General features: G+C 41.4%; 1 protein-coding gene across 3 annotated transcripts; it reads left to right on the top strand.

Annotated features, from left to right (window-relative positions):
* Positions 1-1,242: 1,242 nt before the first annotated feature.
* crebrf (creb3 regulatory factor) lies at positions 1,243-22,704 on the top strand. 3 transcript variants are annotated; one of them, XM_088441405.1, is made up of 10 exons: positions 1,243-1,351; positions 4,724-4,882; positions 10,244-10,369; positions 12,094-12,257; positions 12,333-13,339; positions 13,777-13,974; positions 17,563-17,752; positions 17,815-17,888; positions 18,000-18,119; positions 22,459-22,704. In XM_088441405.1, exons 2-10 carry the CDS (start codon positions 4,874-4,876, stop codon positions 22,575-22,577), a joined length of 2,007 nt encoding a protein of 668 aa, XP_088297531.1. In that variant the 5' UTR covers positions 1,243-1,351; positions 4,724-4,873; the 3' UTR covers positions 22,578-22,704. The 3 variants fall into 3 exon arrangements, with proteins under 3 accessions (XP_088297531.1, XP_088297529.1, XP_088297532.1); XM_088441403.1 differs by having other exon boundaries at positions 1,245-1,359; XM_088441406.1 differs by having other exon boundaries at positions 1,253-1,363.
* Positions 22,705-24,260: the final 1,556 nt, after the last annotated feature.

The following is a 24,260-nucleotide window of genomic DNA, read 5'->3' as shown; positions in this document are numbered from 1 at the left end:
TACAGGTCGTCGGCCAAGCTTCCTGTCTGGTCGTTTTTTTTTTTCTTGCTCCTAAATTCGGCTACATCTAAAAACATATTGTAATGTTAAATAATGGGAGAAAGGAAAGTACGCAAAAAATACAAAAAAAAGGATTGTTTATGGTTACTGCGGCTTTATTGGGGCGTACATAGAAATCTAGTAACTGATACCCTACTTCGCGGGTTTCAGACTTTGCAGGGGGTTGACACCCCCCATTAACCGCGAAGTAGGGGGGGGGGGGTCACTGGATTTGCGGATGATGTGGTGCCGTTGGCTTCTTCAGGCCATGACCTCCAACTTTCACTGGAGCAGTTCGCAGCCGAGTGTGAAGCGCCTGGATGAAGATCAGTACAGGTCGTCGGCCAAGCTTCCTGTCTGGTCGGTTGTTTTTTCTTGGTCCTAAATTCGGCTAAATCTAAAAACATCGCATTTCCCCCCATAATGTTAAAAGTTAAAAAAATAAAAGTTTTAAAGAATTTGACCTAAATTATACAAAACGGTTTAAAAATTAAGTCAACATCGCATATTTATCATTTTACGGTTTTATTATGATGTCCATTCGTTTTCAACGTTTTCCCCCCAATCCTCCACAGCTAATTCCCATGAATAAGTAAATACCTAATTGGCAAAAATGTTTGAACATGTTTTTCAGTCAACAATATTTACTACACATTGGCGCCATGCTTCCTTAGGACAACATTCGTCAACATTTTTACCCTTTTCATTACGGACCGATTACTATTTGAATTGTCATCTGTACGTGTTCGTGCATTTTCACCACTGTCAATTTCCCACGGAGGCGGGAAATAGTGCCCTCTTTTCAGTAATGGAATGGAAATTGAATTTTCGCTCCAATTGGTTAGCTGTTAAAAATAGGTTCATTGGTTATTAATGAATGCAACATTAGTTGTAGCCTCATTTTGAGCAATTTGAGTGTTATCGTTTAAAGTATTTTTTGTGCTCACCTGATTAACAGAATCAAGATGCATTTGGATGAAAATCGCATTGAAGGAAGTAACGGGCACGACATTGGCATCACCGAGCAAACATGAGGTAATTCTTGTCCGAAGATAGAGTTTTATGTGTGCGCGCGTGCGTGCGTGTGCGTGTATGTTTGGGCAAATTGTGTTGATAGTGCGGAACTCTGATCAGTCTGCTCTCATTGGCCGAGCAGTGTACCACGTGAGCTGGCAGTCACGAGCCCTACAGGAAGCGAAAAAACAAAACAAAACAGCAAGCAGCAAACTCGCCGAGGAAGAAAACGAAACAACCAAGCGAACCCCAGAACAAGAACAGACTGATCCTGGGCGACAGCGGGACTTGTTAGAAAGTGAGTCTGTAAGTAAGTCTGGGCAGAGACACGATTGTCGGGGAGGGGGGGAGGGGGCAAGATTTGCGCGTTTGAAGAATCCGGCCGCCTCGGAGGATTACTAGCTCCGCGGCTAGCCAGCCAGGCTAGCATCTCTTCGTCGTCGTCTTCTTGTTTTGCAAGGCCGAATCGGGCCGAACTCAGCCATGCCGTTTGTCATTAAAAACAAGAAAACGAAGAAGAGGAACGGACGCACGCCCTAGTTTTTTTCTTTTGCCTGCTTCTGTTTGCTGTTTTACGAGTTCATTTGGGTAGTTTTCGTTGTAACCCCGCAACACAATATTTAATTGTTTCCAAGTGTCTAATCTTCATTGTTAGCTTTTAGCGCGCGTAGTTGTCTATCTAATTCCAGGACATGATAGCTGCAAATCAATTATGTAATAATACATTTGTCACTTTCTTAATTAACATATACATGGCCTAGAACGAGCTGTTTTGTCACCAAGTGGTCGTGTTTCGTGTGTAACGTTGACTTTTGCCTCCACGGTACACGCCCCCAACACACATTCACACACGCTAAATATTCCCATCGCGTCCTCTCGTTTTGTTTTCCCACCCAGTAAAAATAAAAACAGCAACAAGGAGGTGGCATCCACCCGAACAGGATTTTGAAGGAAACTTTTATTTTTGACGTCATGCGAATTCGAATGTTTATTCCTGCACTTTAGTCTTCCGTTCGGCGCCAGAATTTAGGATTGAACACACAGTGTGTGACGCTCAAGTATTGGCTAAATTTCGGGGTGTGTGTCAACGCTGTTGAGTGTCTTTGCGTTTTTAGTTTAGGAAAAACGAAAGGGGCGAATGTAGGCCAGCAGCTACAAGCAGGCCTCCGACTTGTTTATCTTAATCTTCAACCCACCTTGAGCACGAGCCAGTGGTTATATGCGATTGTGTCGCTGCTGAAGGCAAGTTCGGCCAATAGGGTGAGCGCGGGGGCGGGTTGCTACATGATTTAGGCCAATGGGAAAGCGGAATTACGTGGGTGTTGGCGCCGCAAGTTAGATTGAGTTTTGTTTTGCTTGTTTGGGAGATGAAGCGCTACTTTCCCACTTTTATTATTTGGTTTTTGAAGTTATCCTAGGATAAAACATTCAGATTTTTTTCTATGACGCGAACGCGTGTTGTTTCTTTCGCAACTAAGAAGTAAATTTCATTCATATTTTCATATTTTCGTGTATGTCAATGTGACTTTTCCATTTATATGTTCTTTTTTCTGTTGCGTTACATTTTAATACTACTGCTGTGGCGATTAACTATTTTGACAATCGATGGGATTATGTCAGTCTATCAATTAATTGTGTTTTATGAAACAACAGCATTTTTAAGGGTTCCGACATTTTTTTTTCCTCATTTGAAAACGATCGTGGCCTATGGATAGGTATTGGAGCTGTGGGCTTTCTAGGGGCCTTCCACATGCTTGCGGACCTGGGCAAAATTTCACATTTCCCACCAGTTTGACGGACCTGCTTACTGGTTTGATCCCAAACATCCATCAGAGACTTTTCAAAAATGTTTTCTAAAGTAAACACAGATATTTGAAAATGTCCTGTATTGAAACAGATAACTGGTCTGCTGTTGTGGAAATTGGAAAAATGTTCACTGTGAAGAGACTGACTTTCCGAGGGCAAATTGTATGAGGTCTTGAAACAGTTCAATGGTTAGCATCATGGTTGCCTGTTCATTTGAGACTCTAAATTAATTACCGATTATTTCTACAATTGGTTTACCTCTAATTGTATTTAAGCAACAAAATGTTCAACCAAACCATAACCTCACATGTGTACATGAGCTTATGGAAATGAGCATGTTGTGAATGAATTTAAAAAATGCCCTCATACAAAAGCTACTTGAACACACCTGGAGCAGTCATACATAAACAAAGTGTACAACAATTCTCACAGGCTCTGTGACGTGGTAACAGACATCAACTGCTGGAGTTTATTTGAAGACCATCTCTGACACTTCTTGTGAATAATAATTGGTGGAGAAACCTATTCCAGTTGAGTTTAGAGCTGCTCAGCATGTTGTGCCACAATGTAGGACTACTCTTGAGGGTTACAACTATTGAATCCAGCTTTCATTTACATACTGTTTTTTTTTTTTTTTTTAAATATATGCTAAGAAAAAAAACAAGGTCATAATGACAGAGAAACATGCTCTTGTTGAGTCATGTCTCCATGATGCTTAGTCATGTTGACTGTGCATGGAGTCAGGACAAATGACATGCAACTACTACAATGTGCCTTGAGAATACTTGTGTGTGTGTGTATTCGTAGATGTGCCACAATTAATGGATTAGTCAAATGCTGATCCATTCGCGAACCCATTTCCCTACGTTTTTGAATGAAATCTTGTAGAATTTCAAATTTCCCAAATGCTATGCGTTCAGCCTCACGTTTATTAAATCTTGTCAGATTTTTGAAGTCTTCCCCAAAAGCAGACTGATTACATTATCTTTCTGAGCATGAATTTGCTCTTACTTTGGAAAACTGGATTTTTGATACCACAGTTTTGCAGTCTGATACCAGTACGAGTACTCAACTCATGAAGACTCACTGCTACCAATGAGCAGACACCACAAATACTTTGGAAACATATTATCTTTACAGTATTTAAACGATGATGGATCATTCTTAAATAAAGACCTTTTATTTCTGACAAATGGCACTACAGTACTGTAAATCGGCAAGAGAGTCTAAAAAACCACAAGCAACTAACTTACTCTGGGTTTAGATTTCATTTTCATTCAGCCGTGTGTACATTCAGTTAACAAATACTTCTGATAAAATCATTCTAAGCACAAATATAAACATATATATTTTATATGTGCTTACAGGAGTTGCAGCTTAATAGGCATACTGTAGGAGAAGATGTACATGGATACAGTTCACATGGATTTAATAGAAAAACTTCATGCCAGCCATCGGTACCAGCTAAGGGTTAAAAATGAAAAATCTTATTTATTCGATTAACTGAAAAAATAATGGACATCTTGATTGAACGAATTGTTACTTACAAATTAGGGTGATTTATAGCCTTTACGTGTCAGCGTCTCACGTTTCATTGTCCCAAAGTGTCAGTCCCTGTTTGTCAATTTATTGGTGTTTTTGTTGCTTTTTTGCAACGAAACACAAGCGGACCAGCAAGCATGTCATCTCCAAAAAGATTTCTTTATTCAGAAAGACTACTGCTCCAAAAACACACAAAATCTTTGCCCATGTTTTCTAACATTGCTAACAATGTAGCTGGAGTTGGCATGTTTCCAGCTTCCTTCAAATTGTCTTGTCGTTTTCATGTTGTATTTCTTTCTTGTGCTGTCTTGTCTTCAATTAGATTGTCTGGAGGTACGACCCTGAGTTGTGGACCCACCCCCAATCTTTGGACTCACTTCAGCCCCCCAGCCCCGACCACCCTCACACCGCTGGGACTGGACAACGAAGCCCAGAGGTTCCACACCACTGATGCGCAGAGCTGCGCCTTGCGATGCCTCAGGTGGGTGTTTGTCACATGGCACGTTGCTATGGCCACAGCTATCGTGCTCTGACACATGGACAAGGAGAGCCGCAGTTGACATTTATTCAACAGAACAGAGAGCCAAATACACTCGCGAAACACATCCATTGTTTTTCTCGTAGACTAACCCAGTTGATGCGACGCCACCTCATTACAGGGTGTAATTATACATCCATCCATTTTTTTTTAATCCTTGCAAGGGTTGAAGGCTTGCTGGTTCCTATCCCAGTTGACTTCGGGCAGGTAGGCGGGGGACACCCTGGACTGGTATCCAACCAATTGCAGACAGGGTGCAATAATCGAAAAGTATTTCTTAAGACCTCTAGAATCCGATTACAAACATAACCGCCATTCCAAAGTGATTAGATAGTAGGCATACAGCAGTTTAATCACCAAGTAGAATTCTGACGGATGTGTCATCAGAGGTTTGAATCAAAGGCGCTTGGATATAGGAAGTGGGAAGAGTTTTTTTATCTTTTCCAAAATATCTAAATAGACGTAACCGCTGGCAACTGTAAAATACTCCCCTGATTCATGAGCTTGTAGCGTTCTGCCAGTTGCAGGTTGTTTCGACCTCTTGCTTTGTTACTGCCTAGGTACTTTTAAAAATCTAAACCAGGGGTGGCAAATGCATGGCCTGCGGTTTGGATCCGCCCTTCTATTCCATTCTGGCCTGCAACATGGTTTACTCCAGATTGCAAGATGATTTTGTGAAGCTTTAAAAAAAATAAGAAAGGAAAAAGATCAGGACCTAACCCATTAGTCTTTCAAGGGAAAAAAAAAACAATAGCCAGAAGAGCCCAGCAACTTACAAGCAGAGGTAGCCAGTTCCCCCACTAGTGAGAAATAGCTTGCTGTCAACTTCATTGACGGAAAGAGGAACACTACATTAGTGTTCATGTTAGGATTTGCATCTAGTTTCATCGTGCAGGGGAAACCTTTGGATCACCCCGAATAGACTCGCAGTGGGCGAGTGTTGCGTCTTAGCCATTTTCAGACATTCGACTTTGGTCCTTGTGTATTACATACAATCAGTTTTGTATTTCTTTTAAAATTTACTTTATATACAGCTCAGCAGTTTGCATATAGCGCTTCCTTATTTGACGTGACATCATGACTTTGTGAATTTTCAACTTCTTCTATCCTGAATGTCACTGCTTCTGTTTTATTTATGGCTCATCTGTCGGAAAATACATCACTAATGACAAAAGTGCATTTGTAGAAAACCTAACAAAATAAAGGCATGCGAAGTATTAATGTAATAACATTCTTTTGATTGAGAACAGTGTTGTTGATCACCCATTTTAGACAGTGCATCAAAGTCTAGAAGTAATGCTGTTGTGCCCTTTCTCAGAGCAGATCTGAGGTGTTCATTACTCATAACACTCAAAGCCAATATGTGTCATTCAGCTCTAGAAAATTGTCAGTATTTTCAAGTAGCTCCAAAAAATGAAATAATCTTCCGTTTGAGCTCCCAGACATATTGACATACTTTTCCAAAACTCAGTGGTGGACCGTCAGGGCCAGCAAGGCCTTCTCTGCTGGCCCAACATAACCTGACATCATTATCATAAGTATAATAAACTAAAATAATTATAATAACCATAATGAAAATCAGTTTAATTTTAAATTCATTTTTACCAAATATATGTTTTATATATGTATTTAATTTATAAAATTATTCTCCATATTCTTTTCGTGTCATATCCGTTTGGTTACGCTCCTTCAAGTGTTGTAGTTTTAAGTTGGAGTTTTTATCCAATTAGAATTCAATTTTCTTGTGTCGCCTGCTCCCTGAGGCGCTAGGTATTAGCTTGCGGGCTTCTGTGCAAGCGCAGACGGATATGTGAGCGGCCTGTATAACTCAATAGACAGCTGTAATAGCCAATCGAATCATAAGATTGCCACTTAGAGGCCTCACATTGAAAGTGACGTGAGTGGATGCTCACCAGGCAAGCTACGCGGTGTTGGCTTTGTCTGATTGCGGTAGAGGCGTAACACAGCTATTAGCTAACTTGTCCTGACCTGGCCATATTTCTGACTGGGCTACCAAGGGGCATGAACTAACCGTGACAAATAGTTCTGCTGGGAATGTCTTTTGTTTGCAAAGGATCAATTTGGTGTTTGGAGATATACTGAATTTGAAAACTTCAATTGTTTGACTAAGGCTGCAACAAAACACCAAAGCATGGCTGGACACACGCACTATAGTGCTTTTAAAAACTTATGGGGACCGCCGAGTGGATATTCAGTATTATGCATCTCGGTTCGAAGGAAAAGAGAGCTCCTCAATGCGTTACGGTGCTTTTTAAAAAAGCTTTTGGAAGCACCCGAGTGGATACACTTTACATCTCATTGCCAAGAGAACGAGAGCATGAAGAGGTCAAGAAAAATCAGGAGATATTGCAAAGACTGATCTATTGTGACTGCTGTTTGTTTTGGTGAGTGCAAGCCTTTTCTTTATTTGATTTCATTTTTAATATGTTTCTGTTATTTTATTTCATTCATATTCAATTAATTGTAAAATGATTTGTAATTTGGACTTCATAAAATTTCGTGGATATTTATTTTAAATTATTTTTTTAATTTTTAAAAGTTTTGACAGCATCACGTATAATGACAGGTTTCAATGGCTGATGCGGGTTTATTGACGTTTAAAAGCTCTGGAAAATAGCCTGTGTAGCTCAGTAGTGCGTACGTGTGCACTTGAGGGCTATTTATTCAAGAGACTAATATCACAGAAGGCGTACGCCAAAACTTAACCAGCAGACATTAGAATGGGACTGTAACTTCATTTGATCAGCTTTGGTTTCTTTGAAAAAAAGAATAAACTGGTGATGGTGAAGTCACCTCAGTCAATTAAAGTTGTCAGGGTTTGCAACATGGTCAACCGGCAACATGGTTTTACACAGTGTTTCCTAGTGAATTATGCAGTGTAGGAACATTACCTCTCGAGCACCCGGACGTTTTTCCTGTCAGATTTGGTGATTCATCTGTGGTAACATTGGCGAGTGTACTCCAAGGTGTCTCTGTATGACCATTGATATGCTGTTAAATAAGTCCGCACCCTGTGTTTTTCCTTTCAGGAATTTCATATCCTAAAAGTCTTCCATTATCACTATAAGTTTCACTGTCCTTTATATCAGTCATTGCTTTTGCACAGTGCCAAAGAATATAATGAAAATGTTGCCTCTTTATTGTTTATTTTGCTAGTTAAGTGTTCGTCAAATACTTCTCAACGGCAAGTAACTGACCTTGCATGATAAATAAATTTTTTCAAAATTGTTCTTGCGCTCAGGACATAATATACTTGAGGTCTTTACCACACACTCTTTAAAAACTCCTCTTCGGGCAAAGGCTTGATGGCTTTTGCTAGTTTAAATGGCAGTAAATAACTTGTCTTTGTGTTTGCTTCTTGAATGGTAGTCGCTCGAATAAAGGTGTTTTGCTTAGCCTGCACGCTAGCTACCAATTTGTTGTGGGGCGGCACGGTTGGGTGGTTGAGCGGTCGTCTCCCCCTGCTGAGAGGCTGTGGATTTGATCCCCCAACCATCAAGACCATGCCGAAGTGTCCTTGAGCAAGACACTGAACCCCCAATTGCCCCTGATGCTGCGTCATCAGTAGGTAAATGACTTGTTAGTGTAAAGCGCTTTGAGTACCCAAGGTAGAAAAGTGCTATATAAGTGAAAGCCCATTTACCATTTGTCAGTGGTAGGCTGTACATTCTTGTGTTGAAGAGTTGCTTGCATAATTAGACGCCTTGGTGGACAATTGATGGCTGCTATTCTTTTAAAACCGCCAGTTTCTTGGCAAATAAGACATGTAGCCAGGGACTGGACTACACAAAAAATATACAGTGATCCCCCCCTACTTCGCGGTTAATGGGGGGTGTCAACCCCCCGCGAAGTCTGAAACCCGTGAAGTAGGGTATCAGTTCCTAGATTTCTATGTACGCCCCAATATAGCCGCAGTAACCATAAACAATCCTTTTTTTTTTTTTGCATTTTTTGCGTATTTTATTTCCTTTCTCCTATTATTTAACATTACATTATCCTTATTAACATTATTGTATATTCATTAAATAACTAATATTACTTAGTTTGTTGAGAATCTGTTCTGAGGACTGGTTATCTGCACCAAGACTTCGGTGAAAGAGTACGCAAGTCATCACGTTGAACTTCACATTTATTTTGGCTCATGTATGGTGTATCATGTAGTATCTGTTCAATAATATATCAACAACAATGTTAAAGTCAGTCAACTAACATATAAACACTTGCCGAACTTTAATCTATGAATTTACTGTATTTTTAGCCGACATTAGCGCGGGTTAGCAACAACTAACAACTACTAACTATGAAGTGCAACCTCAACACAAACGAACACATAAACAGAATAAACACTCATCGCTTACTAAACATAGGCAGTAGCATGCGTTATCAACATAAATGATAATAAACTATAAATATGAGCTTACGTTGTCATTCACCACGTCACCGTAACGAGCTGAATGACGCGCAGAGAACGTAAAACAGGAAACGGAAATGCAATGCGACCCGACAAATTAAAAGCTTACATTCCAAATTAAGATAAAAAAACGTCACGAACTCTTACGCATGAAGAATTCTCAACATAGGTATTAACTAATATTACTTAGTTATATGCTGAATACAATACTGTATAATGTACTTTTTTGCTTTTTTCATTTTTTTTCCATTTTTGTGCATTTTTTTTAATTCTTTTTTTATTTTGAAATATTTTAAATTTTTCCTGGAAAAACCTGCGAAGTACTGAGACCGAGATATCTGAGACCACGAAGTAGGAGGGATCACTGTATATAGATATATTTATGCATCCGTTCTTTCTTAAACACTCAGCACTCACTGTCAACTTTTTTTTCTTTGACATTACTGCTGATGAGTTCTGATCTGACCAGTACAAAAGCAATAATTGAAGATGGCTTATTCGCGCTCTCTCTTGCTGTCTCTCATTCTTCCTTGACGCGCTGCAAAATCATGTCACTGCACCTACTGTGACACTTGGTGTTGGAATGTCTGTCATAAGTCAAAATGAAATGAATGGAATCATTCAAAATAAACCTTAATTCTGTGTCGTCATCGGCGGGCCGAATTAAAAAGACCAAACTGCCTGATCTGGTCCGTGGGCTGTAGTTTGCCCATCCCTGGTATATACAGATATTTACAGTGGACTTCATAAAAGCAGTTTGTTTCAGGACACTCCCTTCACGATCTTACTGTTGTCGTTGTTTGATTTGAGCGCAATTGCAGTGAATTGCGTGCGCGACTAACAGGTTTGTGTGAATGTGTGTACCACCCCAGCCCAGCGCCAGTGGGATGGAACCTCCCTTTGGGGACGACTTTCAGCACTTTTCCTTGGCCGACCAGGCGTTGACCAGCACTGAGCTGCTCGCCAACACCTCTGACCCCGATTTCATGTATGAGCTGGTGAGTTAGCGTTTGCTGCAGTGGAAGGCCCTTCCCTCCACCACCACAGCAATTTCCCATCCTCCGGATTAGCGATAGACCGTGATGTTTTTATCCAGGGCCGATGACAATTATTAGCTGTCAAGAAGGCCGATAACTGATATTTGGAACTGGTGATCAATTTGAGTTAACAGAAATTTTTTTTCATCAAAATCTTCATCAAAAAGTTCAAATCTGAGCTTGCAAAAAATGTTACACAGGGACTGAATTGAGAGAAAGGGAAGGCTGGGATGGGCAGTGGTGGAGCTGCCCAAGAGGCTATGTAGAGGTTCATTAGTGGCTGTAATCTACATCATTTATATATAGCATTTCTCCAAAAACAATTCAAATGCACTGCTAGCTAATTTGTGTAAAGTGTTCTACAGGTTTATATTTACTTATGTTTTAAAAGAATAACATTTTATTGAATGTTTATCTTTTAAACTTTTCCGAATGTTTTCCTTTATAAAAAAAAAAAAAAAAAGATGGCGCACACCGTGGCAGCTGTCTGTTTCACTCTCCCTGGCAGACACGATTTATTTATTTATTTATTTATTTTACAGCAGGGAGGCACTTTTTATCATTGGAATTACGAATTACGAACTTTCATTTGGCCACGCGGACTTTGGTTCTGTTGCGCCTAGACGATGCGGCGGCTCCGGCTGCGGGTAGACTGAGCGGCCGGCAGCCGCCAGAGTGTTGTGTTTTTCACTTTCGCTGGAAATGGGGATGCACCGGACTCAGCGGTCAAGCTGGAAGTGCACGCTGTTTGTAGAGGAAATCGGACATTAACAAACATTAGATCAAAGCAACTGGACGCTGTGCTCATCACAGCAGGGGACTTCAACCACTGCGACCTCAGGACTGTTTTCCATAATATTTGATTATTATTTGCTCAATTATGGAATGTAGTCTGCTCCGGAAGCGAACAGAATAAGAATTCCACGGTGTGGTATAGTACTATACATGTGACAATAAAATCTCTTTGAATCTTTGAATGAAACCATGTTTGCCACAATTCCCAACAGGTGTCAAGCATGTACTTACTACTTACAGTTTAAACATTTAAAGTATGAATTGGATTGTGATGTACCACCAATCCTAGTTTTTTGAAAATAACATTAATGTAGAAAAAAAACAAACTCAAAAAGCATGAAAGAGCCAGCCTTTTCAATGGCTCACAAGTGGACGGTTCGAGAATAAGTTGTTCCCTTTAATGAGCAAAAGTCCCATCACGAGCATCCATAACTAACATATGATTCTTGAACAAATGAATAGATTTTTATAATGTTTAATATAGGTCGGCGCTCTGAGCTTCCAGGGTCACCAGCACATCTTAAAAAAATTCAATGAAAACCTAAACAAGTAAATAAACCTGTTTTTTTATTTCTACAACACTGTATATAAAGCTATTAAAATGTTCAAGACAAATTTCACTGATCTTTGTTTAAATTTCAAAGAGATTATTCCTGGGTTCATCAGAGTCTCTATAAAGTTACCTGAAAATTGAGATCAATTGTCCCCTGAACACAACAGTTTTAAAAAGATTTATTTCGGCTATCAGGTTTATACAAAAGGCAAATGCCAATATTCAGTATTTTGAGGTTTCAGCTTTGCCATTAGTTGGCCTGCTCCCAATTTTTGGATGGGAGTCTTAGTTTTAACACCAATCACATAACGCAATCAACGTCTCGTCATGTGGACAGGACAGAGACATGACTCACCGGCAGAGTCCGTACAGCGACGGCGTGGTGGGTGGCGCCGATGGTAGCCCAGAGCAGCAGCTGATGTTGACGATGGGAGAGTGTGACGCAGGGCACGGGGGCTTGGCGTTTGAACAGTGGGACTCATACTGGGAGGACCTGACCAGGTAGGATGATGATGCTCATACTGGGTTGGTGCTTTTTCAGCTGTAACGTGTGCCTACCTGCATGCACGTATACAGGTACACACGTCTGACCAGCTGCGACATCTGGGGCACCAAGGAGGTGGACTTCTTGGGGTTGGATGACTTTTCCAGCCCGTACCAGGATGAGGAAGTGATTGGGCGAACGCCCACCTTGGCTCAGCTCAACAGCGAGGACTCGCAGCCCGTGTGCGAGCCCCTGTGCCCCCCTCCTGAGTCGGGCCTGCCTGCTCCTCCCTCCAAGCGAGTGCCACTCCCGGCCTCTGGCGCCACCCTGGCCCGACCCTCTGCCAGCTGCTCATCCTCAGCCCGCCCCGCCAGGAGCCTCCTGCCCGACTTCCCCGAAGGCTTCCCGAAGGCCACCTGGCCAGTCCCGTCCAGCACTGAGACCATGAGCAAGACCCAGGTCCACCTGCGCATCCCCCAGGACCATGCACCTCCGGCTCGGCCGTCCAGGACGTCGGCTCCTTTGGCCTGTGTTGACTTTGTGCAGAAGGCCAAAGATCACCTGAACACGCGCAAAGCTCAGGCTGTCGGTCCCTCGCCAACGGACTTGGAGGGTGCGGAGCCTCCCCTGCACCACCTCGATGTGGCCTCAACGTCGGCTGGCGCCGCCTCACTGGCACCCTCCGCTCACTGCGGCGTTGATGTCGGTCCTCTGAGGCAAGATGCTAGCCCTGCTCTCCCGGAAAGCAGCACACCTGGGCCAGAGAGTGACGCCCACCAAGGCCAGGAGGAAAAAAGCAAAGAAGAACACAATTACTCATTGTTCCTCACACGAAGCCGCCTCGGTGGCAGGAATCTCTTGCAGCTGGACGAGGACGAAGAGGAGGACGAAGAGGAGGAGGAGGAGGATGATGAGGAAGAAGGGGACGAGGGCAATGGGCTGGAACTTGACGACGAAGGCCGCGACGAAGATCGTGACGAGGACCACGACGAAGGCTTTGGAAGTGAGCATGAGCTCTCTGACAATGAGGAAGAGGAGGAAGATGAAGACTATGAAGCCGACAAGGACGACGACATTAGCGACGCCTTCTCAGAGCCTGGTATGCGCACGCATATTTTCCCGTTGCACCTTGTCATTCTTCTTTTCTCTGCTTTTTTCCTCTTCATATTCTCTCGCTCACATCACCTATTTCTTTATGTGCTCTGCATCATTTCCTTTTGGTCTTCATCTCTTGCGGGTCATGGGGCGTCCATTGAGTATTTTTTCTTTTTTTTTTTTACACTGCAAATGTACATTAGTGAGTGGCGTTGGGCTCAATTGTGGGGCTTCACACTGCCATTTCAGCATTTGACCTTAGTGCATTTGTGACTTACATTTATTTCATTTTTGATCCTAGCAAACCTCTGCCCAATTATCAGTAATATGTGTGGATCTCAGTGGATATGTCGATATTTGATGTTCTGTCTTTGCCGTTTTTCTCCCACTTGTTCTTTCTTTGTACATTTGGCCTTTTGCTGACCGTTTTTGTTGGGGCAGGCTGTGACGTGTCCCTCCTGGAGGATGTCAAGGGCTTGACGGCTGGTGTGTCAAGCCGCAAGAGAGGCAAGCGCCGCTACTTCTGGGAATACAGTGAGCAGCTAACACCCTCCAAGCAGGAACGCATGCTAAAACCTTCCGAGTGGGACCGCCACACTCTGCCTAGCAACCTCTACCAGAAGAACGGACCTCTGCACGGTAAACTCTCGATGCTACTCACGCATCAAGCCGCCTCTGCTGCCACACTTTCTCACACTGGACCATCTGTCCAAGTGGAACAGCACCATGCAACAAGACAAAAAAAGATACAGAAGTTGTTGTGTGTTAGACCAGTGGTTGGCACCTGTTAATACTCAGAGCAATCCCACACACAAAAAAAAAACACTGGGAGAAACAAAGCCTATTTGACATCTTAAATACAGATAACATTTCATTTATAAAAATAATATACCTAATGATAACGATTAATAACCCTCTTATTCATGAAATTAAAGCTAAACCTAAATGATCCTTCTGGGGCCACCCAAAAGTACCATCTGGTGTGTCATCATTTTATCACATGTCTATTGGCAGTTCAAATGAGTTCAGAACAATTCCATCCATCCATCCATCCATCCATTTTCTGTAATCGCTTTTCCTCACTGGGGTCGCTGACTTGCTGGTGCCTACAGGCAGTTAAGCGGAGGACACCCTCTCTCAGAGAATGTGCAAACTCCACACAGGAGGGCCGGAGCAAGCTGGATTTGAACTCGGGAAGAACTATTTCACTTAATGTAAAATATACAGTTGCAAAATCACAGCCAATTGATAGATTTATTGGACAAGCCAAAAGTTAGATTTATTGGACAAGCCAAAAGTTTGAAAACCCCTTCAAATGGTCTCACTCTTTTAGACCGCAAGAAAATTCTTGCAAATGCACAGTTGTGAAATAAAAACTAATTTTAGATCAGGGGTGGGCAGACCTTTTGGCTCTGGGGCCACATTGACTTTTAAATTTTACATCTGGGCCGGGACAGCAACAAAATACAGTACAAAAAAATGCATTTGTTGACAGTACATATCAAACATAAACTTAGCTAAATTATTAATGTAATAAGATATTGTTTTGATTGAGAACAGTGTAGTTGGTCACCCATACAGTATTAGCCAGTGTGTCAAAGTCTAGACTAGAGGTAATCTTGTTGTGGCAATTCTCAGAACAGATCTGAGGTGTGTATCACTCATAACACTCAAAGCCAATCATTGTCATGTCATTCAGCTCTGGGAAATTGTCAGTATTTTTAAGTAGCTCCAAAAATGAAATAATCTCCTGTTTGAGCTCCTTGACATGTTGACACACTTTTCCTAAACTTAACTAGCGGACATGAGAATGGTACAGTAACTTTGTGTGATCAGCATTAGTTTCTTTGAGAAAAAGAATAAACTGGTGATGGCGTAGTCCCCTCGCTTAATTAAGGTTAACAGGTTTTGCAATGTGGTCAGCCTGCAACACGGTTTTACACAGTGCTTCCTATTGAATTATGTATGTAGGAGCATTACCTCTTGAGCATCGCTACGTTGCTGCAGATGGGTTCTGATCTGACCAGTACAAGAGCAATAATTGAACACAAGGTTTCCAAAGTGCTGTACAGGAAAAATAGAAAACATTAAATAGGTAACACAATAAAACACAATAGAACAGTAAAATCAAGGAAAAATAAATAAAATAAGATCAAATAAACTCAAAGTCAACACTGCAAGGTGTCAACAGCCATGGAGAAAAGTTGGGTTTTAAAGAAGAGCTCTTAAAACAGATAGAGGAGGCCTATGCAGCAGCAGTTCATTACACATTTTTGGAGCTGCGCCTACTGCGACACCTGGTGTTGGTAGTCTGTCATAACAAGTCAAAATGAATTGAATGGAATCATTCAAACCAATCCTTAATTCTGTGCTATAATAGGCAGGCCCGATTAAAAAGACCGGATCCGACCCACAGGCCGTTCTTTGTCCACAAATTTTCTAGGTCATGAAAATGTGGAAAATTTGCACGCTTTAAAGAATCTAAAATCCAGAATACATTTTGGATTGATTATCATTTCTTAACTTTAGTAAATGATTCCCTGCACGTTTTTCTTTAGTTAACTTCAGTTTTACTCTAAAATGTAGAGGGGAATTAAATAAAATGAATTAAGGTATAATGTCTAGTATTTACATTCAACATTTTAAAAGATTTTGATTTAATGTTACAAAAACACAATAATCACATTTATAACTAGATTTGGAAAACAGGCCAATTTTGATTTAACCCTTGTGCAGTATTTTAATCATTTTTTGGTCATTTTCTTCCACTTTCTATTTTAGCCAACGGATGGCACACTCCTGGCCGTGTGATAATTCAAGATAATGTGTAATCTTCAGACAGTTATTCTGCTCCATGCATTGCAAGTTTTACAATGGTGCACAACGCTTGGTTTGGGAGTGAGGATGACTAGTTATTCTACACATTTGAGTTCACCCAGCAAATACAAAAGAAAACGCCAGCAAAGACATTGCGATACAACAAGCATTTACCTTTGAAAGAACTGCCAAATAGAGCAGCTGTGGCTTCCGTGTATTGTGGACAGGGTACGCCTTGTTGTTGCGTGTTGTTAATCCTTGTGTGCCTGGATCACTGTCTGTATTCTACTTGACAGGTAAGATTTGTTTGCATTTAGTTTGAAAAAGTGGTGAAATGTTGTATTTTGGCCATGGTGACCATACTGTGCAGTGCTTATGTCTCAAGTGCTGGTGCTGATTCCCACTTCTAGCTGTGACCTCCTTGATTATGTCTGTGGAAGCCTGGGGTAACTAACCGTTGTTGACATGTTTGTCCAAGTTTTTTAGATTATGCCCTATTTTGTACTGAAACCAATGCCGAATTGTATTTTTATTCACTTGTTCCTTTGCTTTCTTGGTGTATGCTTCCAAAGTATGTGCGTTCTGCATTCATGTAACACCAGTAAATGGCATTCTTAATCCTACACAATGTGGATTTAAGTGGTCATGCCATTTTCAACCTTGACATGTTGCCACCACTCACCATCTGGGTGAAATTTCAGCTCCTTAGTGCCTTCTTCCAATGTTTTTCTTTTGATGTAAAATGCTTTTGAAGTAAAGATCAAAGGATTGGACAAAATACTGCAAAAGGGTTAAATGAAGTGGTCATTATTTTCCAAAGTCACAGAGAGCTATAGGAGGAAGATGAAAGAGCCAAATGCGGTGTTGGAGCCAGGGCTTGTGGACCCCTATTTCCAACGTTCTCAATATTAGATAAGTGGCTCAATATGTTTTCCAAGTTTCTCATGCAAAGACAGTGAAGCACAAGTGTGCCTTGGTAAAGACACATTCACAGAGGGATCTCTGGTCGAAAGACGAACGCTCTACCACTTGAGCGGTGTGTCCCCGAATTAAAAAATCTGCCAAAACATTGATGATTGTTTTCTATGCTAGTCGAATGCAGATGTTTGCATACGTTTTAGACCCAGAAAGGACATGAGATTGTCTTCAATAAGGCCTACAAAAACAAAAAGAGACAATATTTACTGTTGAGTGATTGAAATAACAATTTGCCCAAATGGAGCTAAAGAAGATCTGGATGAGCCAAATAATCCATGAATGTGATCATTGATGAGTTGTTAATGGATTGTTACAGTTTTTTTTTTTTAATGCTAAAATTGCCCCTTAAAAAATAAAAATCATTAACCTGGATGTGTGGTAGGCAAGTACATGCTCAAGAAAATAAAAAGCATTAACCTGGATGTGTGGTAGGCAAGTACATGCTTAAGAAGTCTCGGCGGACGGATGTGGAGGACTTAACGCCCAACCCCAGGAAGCTTCTGCAGATCGGCAATGAGCTGCGAAAGTTGAACAAGGTGATTGGAGACCTGACGCCCGTTAGCGAGCTGCCGCTCACCGCTAGACCATGGTCGCGCAAGGAGAAGAACAAGCTTGCCTCCAGGTAAGGCGCTGCAGCACTGATATCGATTAGTAAGATGCATTCTCACGTCCGGCTGTCTACAGGGCGTGCCGGCTCAAGAAGAAGGCACAATACGAAGCCAACAAAGTCAAGCTATGGGGACTCAGCACCGAGTATGGTATGTCAGTGTGTAGCTGGGTGGAAATTCTACTTTGGCACAAAATATGCAATTGTAAATAGCCAAAAGTGTCTTCCTGCATCTGAGCGTCTTTTTGACGTCTTGCCATAGATCGACTGCTGTTTGTCATCAACGCCATCAAGGAGGAGATTGTGAACCGAGTTGAGAACTCTTCTCCTGGCGCCTGCAGTATGAGCGCCACATTGGACAGAATCATCCAGGACAAGCTTGGTGAGGCCCGCGCACCGCCCTCAAGTCCTGACCCCAAAACCTGCCATCTGCCACTTTTTTCTTCAGTCTGCATCAGACTATGCAAAGATGCATGATAGTTGCAATGCACCCTTTTTGCCAAGGCATGGAACAATATTCACTACATATAAAGAGGAGCCGTCTTAGCGAACAGCATAAATGGCAACAAATATTTGCCTCAATAATAATGAAAATAGCATCAATGTGATGCAGATACTATACACCTGTAAAGACGAAGAGAAACATGTGAGGGAAATAATATGGAGAGAGGAAAAAAGGGCAGGAAAAAGCCAACTAGCTAGATGATTTGTTTTCATTTGTGTTTATTGAAAAAGAAAAGAACCTCCAAACATGGCAATCTGGTAGTTAAAAAGTTGCATCCTACGTTCCTAACAAGGTGAATGCATTCATCCACAATGATATGAGTCCATTTTCAAAGATGCAAAGGACTGCTTCTTGAAACATTTGGCAACGCTTGCCATTTGTCCAAGCAATCTGTTCAAAGCAAAATGACAGATGTGATTCTATAGAAACGGGGAAATCGTTTTGAACATCTTCCCATAATTTGTTAAAGTCAATGAAAACACATTCCGCGAATCCTTCACAAAAACAACACTTAGCATCTATAGATGTGAAAACTCTTTATATGTTCAGTCTGCAGTCGGCAAGTAAGAGACATATGCTGCGTGCACATGGAACGCGAACAAGGTGAAAAAGCGGAGAGTTTTGTATTGTAGTCAATGAAGTTCGCGCGAATGCACGTTGGGTTTTTGCATTCGGTGTGAACGCAGCAAAAAAAAAAAATTCACAAGAAAGGCAAAATTTCGCTTCTCGTGACCGCGCGCAGCCATTCACGCCGATCGCGTCCATTGTGTCGCCCGACGCGCATTCGCGCCCAGTCGCGCAAACTCCATTGAATACAATACAAAACTCTCCGCCTTTTCGCCTCATTCGCGTTCAGTGTGCACGGAGCATTACAGTGAAACTGAAAGTATTCACAGCGATTAGCTTTTTCCACAATTTGTCACGTTATAGCATCATTCCAAATTGTATTGATTTAATCTTACCGCAAAATTTTCGGCATAATACCTCTCTGTTTTATTTTTCCACATTTGATGAATTTATTAAAAACTAACAAATCACAATCATTTAGCATAGTATATTATATTTACTAAGCAAGTATTTACAGCCTTTGCCATGCCAAAATTGAGCTCAGGTACATCCTTTTTCCACCAATCATCCTTGAGATGTTTCTACAGTTTAATTGGCCGCCACCTGCGGTAGATTCAGTTGATTAGACATTATTTGGAAAGGCACACTACACCGTCCCACAATTGACTGGAGATTAGTTTAATGACAAACTGTGAAATGACGAACTGCGGAAAAAGTGAATAACTGTGAATACTTTCCAGATGCTCTGTACGTCAGCGATACTCGCGGACACTCGATGATGTCAGGCAGGAAGGGTGGAGTCCAGTTTATTTGAAACCTCACTATCTTTTCATGTTTTGGAAAGAAAGCACATTTTCAAGCTCCCCTTGTCTCGATCATGTCACCTAACAAATCTTACAATGTACACACAGTACAATGTGTACCTTAAGGCCACATGCCCACATAATGAATGACCTCACTGAAAATGAATGGATCCTTTGGGGGTACAGAATTAGGAATTGTGGGAAAATTTTGAATTTTGAATATATAAGAGGAAAATGCCCTTGGAATGCCGGGATTTGGGGGAATCGATTAAAGTTGGAACGGTTTGAATTAGATGAGAAATGGCAAAGAGAGAAAGTACAACGTTTTGGTGAGAACAATGGCAATGAATGTACATTATAATTATGGGTAAAAATATGAGAATAGCCATGAATAATTTGAATGAGTGACTATTAATAATGATGAAAGGTGTTCCACATGTGTAATGAATGAGTTGAATGAAGTGAATGTCGTACAAATGTGAAATGTTAAATCTCCCATTGGATATGAATATTGGAATATTTAGTTGAAAAATATGGAATTATGGGAAAATATTAAAATTTATGAGTTATTGGAATGATAGGAATGAACCATAAGGCGAAATGAATGAGTCAAATGTTGTGAATGTGTAATGGATAAGCTCAGAATGTGAAATGTTAAATGTCCAATTTGATATGGATATTGGAATATTGAGGTGAAAAACATGAAATTATTCGAAAATATTAAAATGTATTAATTATTGGAATGATCGGAATGACCCATAAGGTGAAATGAGTATGGGAAATATTGTAAATCAGGGGTGTCCAAACTTTTTGCAAAGTGGGCCAGATTTGGTGTGTTAAAAATGTAGGGGGGGGGCAACCTTGGCAGGCGTGCTTTACATACTGTGTAACGGCAATTAATTGAAATACATTTCAGCGAGCCGTTCTGTGTTTAACATTTGCATTTTATTTTCATTTCAGCTATCTTAAGCATGGGCTTTGGTTAATTTGAAACATGCATATCCAAAAATGAATTGACATTAAATCTTGAAATAAAATATTCACTTCCCTTCACTTTTTTTTTACACTTTAATTAACTTATTTGTAACAGTTGAACAGAAGTAATTGTACTCTTAGGTGCAAATTACATTCGAAACATAAAAAAATATCTCACCATGGCAGTTTAATATTTATAACATTTTTAAACACAATAACAGAGAAATGAACAATCGTCATATCAACATGTGCAGAGCTCATTTAAAATATGAAATTAGTAACCATAAATGTTGATTGGATTTTTAAATGGTTATTATTCTGGAGTGGGAAAAAAAACAAAAACGTTTTCAGACATCGTAAATGAAAAATGACTTGTCCGCAAGAGTGTGATGGGGGAAACTGAGATCTGGAGTGCGGGACAAAGGCCAGGTGTGGCTCTATGGTAGTAGTATGGATGCGCAAGATGTCTTGTTCTTGAGAGTCCGATAGCCGTGTCCTCACACGGCTCTTCAGTTCATAACCGAGAATGTCTTCTCACACAAATATGTCAAACCGAACAAGCTTAGCATTTTCTTACCAAATGCTCAAATCTGTCGGAAACTTGTCCTTATCCAGGTGTCAGTAAAAGTTGGCGATTTAAAGCTGCTGGTGGTGAACGCAGCTCACTGCGTCACACTGCAGCTCAACTTTTTTTATGTCATAAGGCATAAAAATGCCGTAAAAAGGGGACAAAAAAACATCGCAGTCCACATCATAAAGTGAAAAAAACGTAAGGCAGGGACGTCGTAAACCGGGTTCCACTGTATTGCACTACACTTGGCGTGTCAGGCTTTTTTTTTTTCTTTTTTTTTATCTGACAGCATAAACCATGATTGTTGCACAATTATGATGTGCAGAGGAACTGTACATTACATTACTGTACATGCAATAATCATGCCCAAAGATGTTTACGTTCACAGTTGCTGTCTGGAGTAAACATAAAATGCAGGATTGAAGAGAATTTCACAACAATATTCAGCAAAAATTAAGGCTGAGCTTCAAATACCATATTTTTGCATAACTCAGTTACGAGTGCTATTTCTGTATTTAACACATAGGTGCACCGTATTATTGAGTGTTAGCTTAGCATACAGATGCATGCATGCACCGGAATGTATGTTTTTAAAAAGGCACCAGGGCAAAACTGAGTTTGGTTGTACTTTCTTAGCAATATTTACAATGTTATTTTTGCTCATCCCTAATCCACAAATCCATCGAAGTCCTCATCTTTTGTATCCGATATGAAGAACGGGGCTAGTTCTCCATCTAACCTGGATCCATATCGTCTATGTCCGAGTCAATCTCATTGGCGGCTCTTCAGAAACGCGAAAGCTCAAAGAGAGCAAGCAGACACATTAGGCCAAGCATCTACAATCCATTCACAAATTGTGACGAAACTCGCCTGGCGCTGCTTCCCAGTCATACTAAGGCACCAAGACAGACCTCCTCGAAAATCTTCCATTTGCATTTCTTCTGCAAGCAATATTTCCCTTAGTTGAATGGTGGCTGGAGAGATCAATTCATCCATTGCCCAAATTGGTGTTCCATTTGCCAACCATGAATGTGTTTCTCTTGAATTCTTTCACGGCTAGTAGATTCCCAAGTTCCGGATATGGTTATCACTGGTGGACCGTCAAGCTATTCTACAATAAAATACAGTTTGCTGATATTTACAGTGTGAATTAAAGTTACATGAACTTTGTGTTTATAAACAAAAACTAATTGTTAATAATGTCATATTATTATTGTGTAATGATAAACCTTGCTTCAGTCTTTTTATGATTGACTTATTCCTTGTCCTATGTTGATGTATTTCCTGTTTTTGCCGGCAGTGTTGCCACCCGTCGCTGGGCAGACCTCGGACTTCGTCAACAAGATCTTAGAGAACACGGGATGTGGTGACCCCACCGGCGGGCTGGTGGGCCTGCGGGTGCCCACCTCCAAAATATAGATGGATGCTTTGGAGGCTTGGCATCGGTGTTCCCGCTTCACTGTTCCCCTTATAACCACACCCCCTTTGCATGCCCCTCCCACCAGGCGTGGCATGCACACAAAGTCGCACGCCCCGGCTTCCTGCCCCCCCCCCCCCCCCCCCCCCACACACACACACACACACACACACACACACACACACACACACAACCCACCCCACCCCAGGCCGGCTGTGCGCGGAATCCTGTCGACGCAGTGTCCAGAAAGGCCTGGAGGAACATGTTCCCAAGAGGAACATGAAGTAGTTTGGTGCTAGTTTTATGCGGGCGGGGGGAAATTGGGCGGTGGACTGTGGGGAGGAAGATGAAGATGGCCCCCCACCCCCTCTTGTACAATAGATGTGATTGGGTTCATGCTCGTGGTCCGAGTGATCCGATTCTATTCATTGTGCCTTGTGTGTGCGTGCGCGCTTGTGACGGCGGGAGTTATATATGTACGTGAGCGGGAAGAGTTGTTGTGATGCGTTCAAGGATCTTGTGAATGTGCGTAATTTTGAGAGCTCTGCTTGCGCGATGCCACAGAGTCACTGAATGTATGCTTGTGTGTGTGTGTGTGTGTGTGTGTGTGTGTGTGTGTGTGTGTGTGTGTGTGTGTGTGTGTGTGTGTGTGTGTTGGAGGCCTCTGCAATAGATGCACGTTGTTTGTTGGTACTGTGCGGGTGGGCGAGGCTGAGAGCTATTTTTGCGTTACAAAGAAATATTTGCACACTATTAATCTATTTTCATTGATTGTTTTGTACCAAAGACACATGCAACAAAATGGCCACCCAGCCAGGCAGCGTAAGGTTTTGCACAGCTTAGATGACGCCGTATTGAATGTAGACAATTGGGTTTTTTGTGGGGTTTTTTTTTTGGGGGGGGGGGGCTCTGAGGGACCCCAGTGGAACTGTGAAGCTTGTTGGGTCCACAAACAACACATTTCTTTTCAGTACATGTTACTAGCAAAATGTGCAAAGCGCACTAGAGAGATAAGCTAGCTTTTGATTTGGAAAGGTCATCCACACAAGAATGTTCCCTGACCCGTTTTGTGTCCTTGACAGCCGTTGCACCAGTGTGGTCTTGGAGCCAACGTGGTGCCTGGAAAGCGGAAAGAGGATTGCCACTTCGCCGTGCGAAGGAAAGAGCTCCTTCTTAATTTCATGGGCAATGCTTGAAATGGCGCTGGTGACATTTTGAGGGCAGCAGGGCTTCTAAAATCATTTAGGTCCAGTGAAGTTTTTCCCAGGACCACCTATTAATCCAAATGACACTTAACCATCCATACAGAAAGAAATCCAAAAGATTTTAATAAGTGAGTTAAAAAACTTAGAACTGTGTTCTTGTACTATTCTGCCTTTTCTTCTAGAAGGAAATGCCTTTATTCTCTCCAACATAAGCTTATATTCTAGAAAAAATACAACTTTTGTTCTTTGGAAAAATAGGACTCTATTCCTGATATAATCCAAGCATGACTTAATCATGGCAGGACCACAGGTTTCTGTACTGATCCTTCTACATCAGCATCAGAAACAGAAGTTTAATTTGCATGTAGGCACTTTATTCCCTGTAAAGTAACAATGACATTGTAATGAAAAACTGGGCCGGTGGTGCGACTCTCTTTCATCCAGTGACCGGGGAGTCACATCCCTGTATGTTTGAGTAGT

This window comes from Hippichthys cyanospilos, chromosome 18 (genome assembly GCF_059441005.1).
Source record: "Hippichthys cyanospilos isolate Australia breed blue-spotted pipefish chromosome 18, RoL_Hcya_1.0, whole genome shotgun sequence".
Taxonomy (NCBI): domain Eukaryota; kingdom Metazoa; phylum Chordata; class Actinopteri; order Syngnathiformes; family Syngnathidae; genus Hippichthys; species Hippichthys cyanospilos.
The sequence above is the reverse complement of the archived record's forward strand: the minus strand, read 5'-3'. Positions and strand labels throughout refer to the sequence as shown.

Bases quoted from the DNA above. Each gene is read 5' to 3' on its own strand.
- crebrf (XM_088441405.1), top strand. The intron at 12,258-12,332 runs GTAGGATGATGA...GCACGTATACAG, and splicing joins TACTGGGAGGACCTGACCAG to GTACACACGTCTGACCAGCT. The intron at 18,120-22,458 runs GTGAGGCCCGCG...TTTTGCCGGCAG, and splicing joins AATCATCCAGGACAAGCTTG to TGTTGCCACCCGTCGCTGGG.